The sequence below is a fragment of the Rutidosis leptorrhynchoides genome, chromosome 5 (genome assembly GCF_046630445.1).
Source record: "Rutidosis leptorrhynchoides isolate AG116_Rl617_1_P2 chromosome 5, CSIRO_AGI_Rlap_v1, whole genome shotgun sequence".
Classification (NCBI taxonomy): Eukaryota; Viridiplantae; Streptophyta; class Magnoliopsida; order Asterales; family Asteraceae; genus Rutidosis; species Rutidosis leptorrhynchoides.
The window spans coordinates 291,074,669-291,086,276 of NC_092337.1; the positions used below are offsets into that span (position 1 = coordinate 291,074,669).

The window sequence follows — 11,608 nt, forward strand, 5'->3', positions numbered from 1 at the left end:
TGAAATGGATTGTTACCATTAGTAAAAGTTAAAATGTAACTTTAGTATTTTTAATATTGAGCCTAGTTAAAAGAACCATTTTTATGTAATTAGGTATTTAACCCTTGCCACTTAATTTATTAAATTTAAATAACGAAAGTTGTTTTTATTTACATAAATTGAGCTTCAACATTAAAAATGATCTAGACGAATTTATGGATAAGTTATTGACACCAATTTAGAAATAAACTTCGGTGGTTTGGGTGATATCAATAAGTTATATGAAGGTGAAATTATAAAAAGGGAAACCGTTATAATTTAGGTATTGGCGAAGGTCAAAACTAGGCTAGGTCTCAATTTAAATACTTAGGGAATAGTAGCTTTCTAAAAAGAATCCAATGAAAATTAGATTTTATTTAGTTAAGTTGTAACTTTATATTTATTCGAGAGAAAAATGTAAAGTTTGATACTAGAACATTTTAAATAGGGCGTAAAACTTAAAACAATCCATGGACCTAGGGGTGATACAATTAAGTAAACACTCTCATTTATCTCATTTATATTTCTTATAAAAGTATTAAGTTTATAATTTACGAAGTATTATTTTAAAATATAAAAAAAATACATAAAAATAGTTAATTTTCGTAACAGTTATTTGTCACATCTTTTTACTCATACACGAATCGTGTATCATCACACGAATCGTGTAGGCCTTGAATACGGCTACAGTACCTGTAGGTTAAATTTAGGGTTTTTAATTATTTAATATTATATATTTAGGTTTTTAGTTATTTTAATTATTATACTTAGGTTATTTTTTTTATATAATTAGTTTTAATTATTATAAAATACTTAAATACATGTTTTAATTCTAAAAATTAGTATTAATTATAAGTTTATAAATTGTAACTAGTTTATAATTAGTAAATTAATTAATTTCCTTTTAATTTGTATTAGTTTAATTAAAAATGTCATTTAGTTAAGTTAAATAAGTTTATATAATAATTACTTAAAACAAAATTCTAAATATATAGTTTTATTGAAAATTACTATTTTACTAATTACCATCTAGTAATATAATTATCGCATCATAATTAGCATAATTTCATTTAGTTTCTTTTTAAGTTAATTATTGTAATCTTGTAATTTTATTTAGTAAATTAGTTAAGTTATTTTCTTTTACTGTTACCATAAATTGCCTAATCCAAAACCCTCTTTAATTAAGTTTGACATCAAAGACTATTAAAAACCATTAAACACTCCATCTCCCTGTGGAACGAATCGGATTTACCAACAAACTAAACTACACGGATAGGACTAGTTGCCTATATATATGTGTGAAATCAACCTAAAATCAATAAAATACCACATATACAATAAATCAATTCGTGTAACAAAACAACTCAAATCCGTTCATAAATAAAGGTCTCGATCGCACACATCAGATAGTAAATTTTTACTCGAATTAGCAAACGGTAAATTAATTTCAGCAGATAATATATGCCGGAATCGAGAAATTAAACCCGGTAGCGAAATATTTAAGATTGATTTGATACCAGTAGAGTTAGGGAGTTTTGATGTGATAATCGGTATGGACTGGTTGAAAGAAGTGAAAGCAGAGATCGTTTGTTACAAAAATGCAATTCGCATTATACGAGAAAAAGGAAAACCCTTAATGGTGTACGGAGAAAAGGGCAACACGAAGCTACATCTTATTAGTAATTTGAAGGCACAAAAACTAATAAGAAAAGGTTGCTATGCTGTTCTAGCACACGTCGAGAAAGTACAAACTGAAGAAAAGAGCATCAATGATGTTCCCATTGCAAAAGAATTTCCTGATGTATTTCCGAAAGAATTACCGGGATTACCCCCACATCGATCCGTTGAATTTCAAATAGATCTTGTACCAGGAGCTGCACCAATAGCTCGTGCTCCTTACAGACTCGCACCCAGCGAGATGAAAGAACTGCAAAGCCAATTACAAGAACTTTTAGAGCATGGTTTCATTCGACCAAGCACATCACCGTGGGGAGCTCCTGTTTTGTTTGTCAAGAAGAAAGATGGTACATTCAGGTTGTGTATCGACTACCGAGAGTTGAACAAACTTACCATCAAGAACCGCTACCAATACCGAGAATCGACGACTTATTTGATCAACTACAAGGCTCGTCTGTTTATTCAAAGATTGACTTACGTTCCGGGTATCATCAAATGCGGGTGAAAGAAGATGATATTCCAAAGACTGCTTTCAGAACACGTTACGGTCATTACGAGTTTATGGTCATGCCGTTTGTTTTAACTAATGCACCAGCTGTGTTCATGGACCTTATAAACCGAGTGTGTGGACCATACCTTGACAAGTTTGTCATTGTTTTCATTGATGACATACTTATTTACTCAAAGAATGACCAAGAACACGGTGAACTTTTGAGAAAGGTGTTAGAAGTATTGAGGAAGGAAGAATTGTACGCTAAGTTTTCAAAGTGTGCATTTTGGTTGGAAGAAGTTCAATTCCTCGGTCACATAGTGAACAAAGAAGGTATTAAGGTGGATCCGGCAAAGATAGAAACTGTTGAAAAGTGGGAAACCCCGAAAACTCCGAAACACATACGCCAGTTTTTAGGACTAGCTGGTTACTACAGAAGGTTCATCCAAGACTTTTCCAGAATAGCAAAACCCTTGACTGCATTAACGCATAAAGGGAAGAAATTTGAATGGAATGATGAACAAGAGAAAGCGTTTCAGTTATTGAAGAAAAAGCTAACTACGGCACCTATATTGTCATTGCCTGAAGGGAATGATGATTTTGTGATTTATTATGATGCATCAAAGCAAGGTCTCGATTGTGTATTAATGCAACGAACGAAGGTGATTGCTTATGCGTCTAGACAATTGAAGATTCACGAACAAAATTATACGACGCATGATTTGGAATTAGACGCGGTTGTTTTTGCATTAAAGACTTGGAGGCACTACTTATATGGGGTCAAAAGTATTATATATACCGACCACAAAAGTCTTCAACATATATTTAATCAGAAACAACTGAATATGAGGCAGCATAGGTGGATTGAATTATTGAATGATTACGACTTTGAGATTCGTTACCACCCAGGGAAGGCAAATGTGGTAGCCGATGCCTTGAGCAGGAAGGTCAGAGAACCCATTCGAGTAAAATCTATGAATATAATGATTCATAATAACCTTACTACTCAAATAAAGGAGGCGCAACAAGGAGTTTTAAAAGAGGGAAATTTAAAGGATGAAATACCCAAAGGATCGGAGAAGCATCTTAATATTCGGGAAGACGGAACCCGGTATAGGGCTGAAAGGATTTGGGTACCAAAATTTGGAGATATGAGAGAAATGGTACTTAGAGAAGCTCATAAAACCAGATACTCAATACATCCTGGAACGGGGAAGATGTACAAGGATCTCAAGAAACATTTTTGGTGGCCAGGTATGAAAGCCGATGTTGCTAAATACGTAGGGGAATGTTTGACGTGTTCTAAGGTCAAAGCTGAGCATCAGAAACCATCAGGTCTACTTCAACAACCCGAAATCCCGGAATGGAAATGGGAAAATATTACCATGGATTTCATCACTAAATTGCCAAGGACTGCAAGTGATTTTGATACTATTTGGGTAATAGTTGATCGTCTCACCAAATCAGCACACTTCCTGCCAATAAGAGAAGATGACAAGATGGAGAAGTTAGCACGACTGTATTTGAAGGAAGTCGTCTCCAGACATGGAATACCAATCTCTATTATCTCTGATAGGGATGGCAGATTTATTTCAAGATTCTGGCAGACATTACAGCAAGCATTAGGAACTCGTCTAGACATGAGTACTGCCTATCATCCACAAACTGATGGGCAGAGTGAAAGGACGATACAAACGCTTGAAGACATGCTACGAGCATGTGTTATTGATTTCAAAAACAGTTGGGATCGACATCTACCGTTAGCAGAATTTTCCTACAACAACAGCTACCATTCAAGCATTGAGATGGCGCCGTTTGAAGCACTTTATGGTAGAAAGTGCAGGTCTCCGATTTTTTGGAGTGAAGTGGGGGATAGACAGATTACGGGTCCGGAGATTATACAAGAAACTACCGAGAAGATCATCCAAATTCAACAACGGTTGAAAACCGCCCAAAGTCGACAAAAGAGCTACGCTAACATTAAAAGAAAAGATATTGAATTTGAAATTGGAGAGATGGTCATGCTTAAAGTTGCACCTTGGAAAGGCGTTATTCGATTTGGTAAACGAGGGAAATTAAATCCAAGGTATATTGGACCATTCAAGATTATTGATCGTGTCGGACCAGTAGCTTACCGACTTGAGTTACCTCAACAACTCGCGGCTATACATAACACTTTCCACATCTCGAATTTGAAGAAATGTTTTGCTAAAGAAGATCTCACTATTCCGTTAGATGAAATCCAAATCAACGAAAAACTTCAATTCATCGAAGAACCCGTAGAAATAATGGATCGTGAGGTTAAAAGACTTAAGCAAAACAAGATACCAATTGTTAAGGTTCGATGGAATGCTCGTAGAGGACCCGAGTTCACCTGGGAGCATGAAGATCAGATGAAGAAGAAATACCCGCATCTATTTCCAGAAGATTCGTCAACACCTTCAACAGCTTAAAATTTCGGGACGAAATTTATTTAACGGGTAGGTACTGTAGTGACCCGAACTTTTCCATGTTTATATATATTAATTGAGATTGATATTTACATGATTAAATGTTTCCAACATGTTAATCAATCAAACTTGTTAAGACTTGATTAATTGAAATATGTTTCATATAGACAATTGACCACCCAAGTTAACCGGTGATTCACGAACGTTAAAACTTGTAAAAACTATATGATGACATATATATGGATATATATATAGTTAACATGATACTATGATAAGTAAACATATCATTAAGTATATTAACAATGAACTACATATGTAAAAACAAGACTACTAACTTAATGATTTTTAAACGAGACATATATGTAACGATTATCGTTGTAAAGACATTTAATGTATATATATCATATTAAGAGATATTCATACATGATAATATCATGATAATATAATAATTTAAAATCTTATTTGATATTATAAACATTGGGTTAACAACATTTAACAAGATCGTTAACCTAAAGGTTTCAAAACAACACTTACATGTAACGACTAACGATGACTTAACGACTCAGTTAAAATGTATATACATGTAGTGTTTTAATATGTATTTATACACTTTTGAAAGACTTCAATACACTTATCAAAATACTTCTACTTAACAAAAATGCTTACAATTACATCCTCGTTCAGTTTCATCAACATTTCTACTCGTATGCACCCGTATTCGTACTCGTACAATACACAACTTTTAGATGTATGTACTATTGGTATATACACTAAAATGATCAGCTCTTAGCAGCCCATGTGAGTCACCTAACACATGTGGGAACCATCATTTGGCAACTAGCAAGAAATATCTCATAAAATTACAAAAATATGAGTAATCATTCATGACTTATTTACATGAAAACAAAATTACATATCCTTTATATCTAATCCATACACCAACGACCAAAAACACCTACAAACACTTTCATTCTTCACTTTTCTTCATCTAATTGATCTCTCTCAAGTTCTATCTTCAAGTTCTAAGTGTTCTTCATATATTCTACAAGTTCTAGTTACATAAAATCAAGAATACTTTCAAGTTTGCTAGCTCACTTCCAATCTTGTAAGGTGATCATCCAACCTCAAGAAATCTTTGTTTCTTAAGTAGGTTATCATCCTAATACAAGGTAATAATCATATTCAAACTTTGGTTCAATTTCTATAACTATAAAAATCTTATTTCAAGTGATGATCTTACTTGAACTTGTTTTCGTGTCATGATTCTGCTTCAAGAACTTCGAGCCATCCAAGGATCCGTTGAAGCTAGATCCATTTTTCTCTTTTCCAGTAGGTTTATCCAAGGAACTTAAGGTAGTAATGATGTTCATAACATCATTCGATTCATACATATAAAGCTATCTTATTCGAAGGTTTAAACTTGTAATCACTAGAATATAGTTTAGTTAATTCTAAACTTGTTCGCAAACAAAAGTTAATCCTTCTAACTTGACTTTTAAAATCAACTAAACACATGTTCTATATCTATATGATATGCTAACTTAATGATTTAAAACCTGGAAACACGAAAAACACCGTAAAACCGAATTTACGCCGTCGTAGTAACACCGCGGGCTGTTTTGGGTTAGTTAATTAAAAACTATGATAAATTTTGATTTAAAAGTTGTTATTCTGAGAAAATGATTTTTATTATGAACATGAAACTATATCCAAAAAATATGGTTAAACTCAAAGTGGAAGTATGTTTTCTAAAATGGTCATCTAGACGTCGTTCTTTCGACTGAAATGACTACCTTTACAAAAACGACTTGTAACTTATTTTTCCGACTATAAACCTATACTTTTTCTGTTTAGATTCATAAAATAGAGTTCAATATGAAACCATAGCAATTTGATTTACTTAAAACGGATTTAAAATGAAGAAGTTATGGGTAAAACAAGATTGGATAATTTTTCTCATTTTAGCTACGTGAAAATTGGTAACAAATCTATTCCAACCATAACTTAATCAACTTGTATTGTATATTATGTAATCTTGAGATACCATAGACACGTATACAATATTTCGACCTATCATGTCGACACATCTATATATATTTCGGAACAACTATAGACACTCTATATGTGAATGTTGGAGTTAGCTATACAGGGTTGAGGTTGATTCCAAAATATATATAGTTTGAGTTGTGATCAATACTGAGATACGTATACACTGGGTCGTGGATTGATTCAAGATAATATTTATCGATTTATTTCTGTACATCTAACTGTGCACAACTAGTTGTAGGTTACTAACAAGGACAGCTGACTTAATAAACTTAAAACATCAAAATATATTAAAAGTGTTGTAAATATATTTTAAACATACTTTGATATATATGTATATATTGTTATAGGTTCGTGAATCAACCAGTGGCCAAGTCTTACTTCCCGACGAAGTAAAAATCTGTGAAAGTGAGTTATAGTCCCACTTTTAAAATCTAATATTTTTGGGATGAGAATACATGCAGGTTTTATAAATGATTTACAAAATAGACACAAGTACGTAAAACTACATTCTATGGTTGAATTATCGAAATCGAATATGCCCCTTTTTATTAAGTCTGGTAATCTAAGAATTAGGGAACAGACACCCTAATTGACGCGAATCCTAAAGATAGATCTATTGGACCTAACAAACCCCATCCAAAGTACCGGATGCTTTAGTACTTCGAAATTTATATCATATCCGAAGGGTGTCCCGAAATGATGGGGATATTCTTATATATGCATCTTGTTAATGTCGGTTACCAGGTGTTCACCATATGAATGATTTTTATCTCTATGTATGGGATGTGTATTGAAATATGAAGTCTTGTGGTCTATTATTATGATTTGATATATATAGGTTAAACCTATAACTCACCAACATTTTTGTTGACGTTTTAAGCATGTTTATTCTCAGGTGATTATTAAGAGCTTCCGCTGTCGCATACTTAAATAAGGACGAGATTTGGAGTCCATGCTTGTATGATATTGTGTAAAAACTGCATTCAAGAAACTTATTTTGTTGTAACATATTTGTATTGTAAACCATTATGTAATGGTCGTGTGTAAACAGGATATTTTAGATTATCATTATTTGATAATCTACGTAAAGCTTTTTAAACCTTTATTGATGAAATAAAGGTTATGGTTTGTTTTAAAATGAATGCAGTCTTTGAAAAACGTCTCATATAGAGGTCAAAACCTCGCAACGAAATCAATTAATATGGAACGTTTTTAATCAATAAGAACGGGACATTTCAAATTATTCTTAACAAAGTTTAATTTTGAGGTCAAAGATTCTTTCCAAAAGTCAAATAATTTTGTTCATCGTTAAATTCGAGTATATTGTGATGTTATAAGTCCAATTTGTGATCCAGATAGTTTCTAGGGGGTATTTGAAACATATTCCATGTTGTGATCTTGGGCTAAAACACTCTGCAAATTCGAGTTTGATTTTAAAGTCTATACATATTTTTTTTAAAAAACCTGTTACAGCTTCTTTATTTCGTTTTTCTGTTTTAAAATAATTGGATCATTGAATAAATGTTTATGTATACGTTTTAGATCCTAATAATTTGGTTATTACTGGTTTCAAAACCCTGGTTGACTGATTTATATTTTTGGGGAAGAAGATGAATTAAACAGAAGAATTTACAGGTTAAAAAAATATGGTAATGGTATTGAAACAGAAAAACACACACAGCCGAATGGTTAAGGAGGCTTACGGGTTATCGAGAGGTCTCAGGTTCGATTCCTGCTGGTGGCATTTTTTTTAACAAGCCTATTTAGTGAAGTTCGTGAATCCGAGGCCAATCCTGCATTGTTTAATGTCGTCATATGTATTTTTACTACAAAATACAGTATTGTGAGTTTCATTTGCCTTTTTACCCTTTATATTTTTGGGCTGAGAATACATGCCCAATTTTTATAAATGTTTTATGAAATAGACACAAGTAATTGAAACTACATTATATGGGTGAATGATTGAAGCCGAATATGCCCCTTTTACTTGGTAACCTAAGAATTAGTAAACCGATCTACTAATTGATGCGAATCCTAATGATAGATCTATTGGGCCTAACGAACCCCATCCAAATTACCGGATGCTTTAGTACTTCGATGTTGTTTTTATCATGTCCGAAGGATTTCCTGGAATGATAGGGGATATTCTTATATGCATCTTGTTAATGTCGGTTACCAGGTGTTCACCATATGAATGATTTTTGTCTCTATGCATGGGACGTATATTTTTGATAACTGGAAATGAAATTCTTGTAGTCTATTAAAATGATGGAGATGATTATTTATGTTAAACTAATGAACTCACCAACCTTTTGGTTGACACTTTAAAGCATGTTTATTCTCAGGTATGAAAGAAATCTTCCACTGTGCATTTGCTCATTTTAGAGATATTACTTGGAGTCATTCATGACATATTTCAAAAGACGTTGCATTTGAGTCGTTGAGTTCATCAAAATTATTATTAAGTCAATTATAGTTGGATATATTATGAAAAGTAATGCATGCTGTCAACTTTCGATGTGTTGAAAGTTTGTCTTTTAAAAACGAATGCAATGTTTGTAAAATGTATCATATAGAGGTCAAGTACCTCGCGATGTAACCAAATGTAATGTATTCGTCCGGATGGATTAGGACGGGTCGTTATATGGTGCTCCTCCTTTAGAGACAACACTATGCTTATCTACTGATATTACTCAATTGGTTATGGAATCTGTTGCACAACTAGTTCTTGATAAAAGTGCAATTGGAGTCTTACTGTTGAGCCTCAACATGTCACTGAATAGACATCATCACTCTCAAATGTTGAACAACATGAAGTCATGCATGTGATTTCTGTAGATGTTGCTATGGAATCCAAATCTCCTCATATCGAGAGTACATGGTTCAAATGTTGATTCTTCTAAGGCTACTGTTATGGAATTTGATGCTCCTCTCGACCAATCATCAGAAACGTCAAAATCTTTAACATCTGATTTTGCTGCTTCAAAAGATAAAACTGGAGTCAAAGGTAAATTTTTGTCCTATCCTACTGATACTTCAACTGGTTTTAAAACATGTGTAAAAAGGAGCAGAAACCCATGTTCCTCTAACCAAGCACCATCCCACTTTTATAAAAGGTACTTTGAAAGATATCCTCTGCTGACAGTACAACCAACAGGGATCATACCTCACCCTCAAAGTAGACTTGAGCCATCTCTTCATCGTGTTGAGCCAACTAAAACTACTGCACAAATAGCCAATGACTTAACAATGATAGAGAGTCGCACTACATCTAAACCTGACAAATCTCTTACATAAATAGGGTCAAAACGTGTTGCCAGTGAGTCAGCAAAGTCATATCAATGCTTACGGACACCAAATTCCATCTCAATCAAAAGGCTGGCTAAAACACACGCCATACCCCAGATACCAACATCAGAGGCAATTTTTGAGTCCAAATTATTTGGTCCAATGGTTGCAAACTTAACTTATCCAATGGCTGCAAATTTATTTGATATCTGCTGATTATAAACTTAACTTGTCCAATGGCTGCAAATTTATTTGGTCTAATGGCTGCAAACTTAACTTGTCTAGTGCCTAAGCTACCTTCTGATTTCGTTGACATGGCTTTGGATAGCACTCTCATGTATGTGGCACCAGAATTTGGTGTGGTTCTTACTGAAGATGATCCTGCTGATCAATTTTTGAGCATTTTTGATTCTCTCTTTCCCATTGATGAATAGGTTGATGAAGCTCTGGAAATGGACTCGGCTCCTACCACTGCTGATCTGATGTCCAGCTCTCCTGACCCTAATGATGATGACAAGGATGGTTCCAAACCTACTGATAAGAGTAATCGTAAAAAGGGTGATAATGATGCTAATACTAATGATCTTCCACCACTATCTCCAACAAAGATTCTAGCCAGCTCAGTTGGTCCATCACAGCCTACTTTGAAATGTCCCGTTCTTATTGATTAAAAACGTTCCATATTAATTGATTTCGTTGCGAGGTTTTGACCTCTATATGAGACGTTTTTCAAAGACTGCATTCATTTTTAAAACAAACCATAACCTTTATTTCATAAATAAAGGTTTAAAAAGCTTTACGTAGATTATCAAATAATGATAATCTAAAATATCCTGTTTACACACGACCATTACATAATGGTTTACAATACAAATATGTTACATCGAAATCAGTTTCTTGAATGCAGTTTTTACACAATATCATACAAACATGGACTACAAATCTTGTCCTTATTTTAGTATGCAACAGCGGAAGCTCTTAATATTCACCTGAGAATAAACATGCTTTAAACGTCAACAAAAATGTTGGTGAGTTATAGGTTTAACCTATATATATCAAATCGTAACAATAGACCACAAGATTTCATATTTCAATACACATCCCATACATAGAGATAAAAATCATTCATATGGTGAACACCTGGTAACCGACATTAACAAGATGCATATATAAGAATATCCCCATCATTCCGGAACACCCTTCGGATATGATATAAATTTCGAAGTACTAAAGCATCCGGTACTTTGGATGGGGTTTGTTAGGCCCAATAGATCTATCTTTAGGATTCGCGTCAATTAGGGTGTCTGTTCCCTAATTCTTAGATTACCAGACTTAATAAAAAGGGGCATATTCGATTTCGATAATTCAACCATAGAATGTAGTTTTACGTACTTGTGTCTATTTTGTAAATCATTTATAAAACCTGCATGTATTCTCATCCCAAAAATATTAGATTTTAAAAGTGGAACTATAACTCACTTTCACAGATTTTTACTTCGTCGGGAAGTAAGACTTGGCCACTGGTTGATTCACGAACCTATAACAATATATACATATATATCAAAGTATGTTCAAAATATATTTACAACACTTTTAATATATTTTGATGTTTTAAGTTTATTAAGTCAGCTGTCCT

The 11,608-nt window shown here is 33.3% G+C and overlaps 1 protein-coding gene across 1 annotated transcript in view; it reads left to right on the forward strand.

Moving 5' to 3' along the window:
- Positions 1 to 10,188, forward strand: part of LOC139849427 (uncharacterized) — a 59,634-nt gene extending 49,446 nt beyond the window's left edge. Inside the window, exons 6-8 of the mRNA XM_071839086.1 lie at positions 9,316 to 9,432; positions 9,523 to 9,691; positions 9,986 to 10,188. Coding sequence (XP_071695187.1) covers positions 9,316 to 9,432; positions 9,523 to 9,691; positions 9,986 to 10,188 — 489 coding nt within the window. The remainder of the gene's footprint in view (positions 1 to 9,315; positions 9,433 to 9,522; positions 9,692 to 9,985) is intronic.
- Positions 10,189 to 11,608: the final 1,420 nt, after the last annotated feature.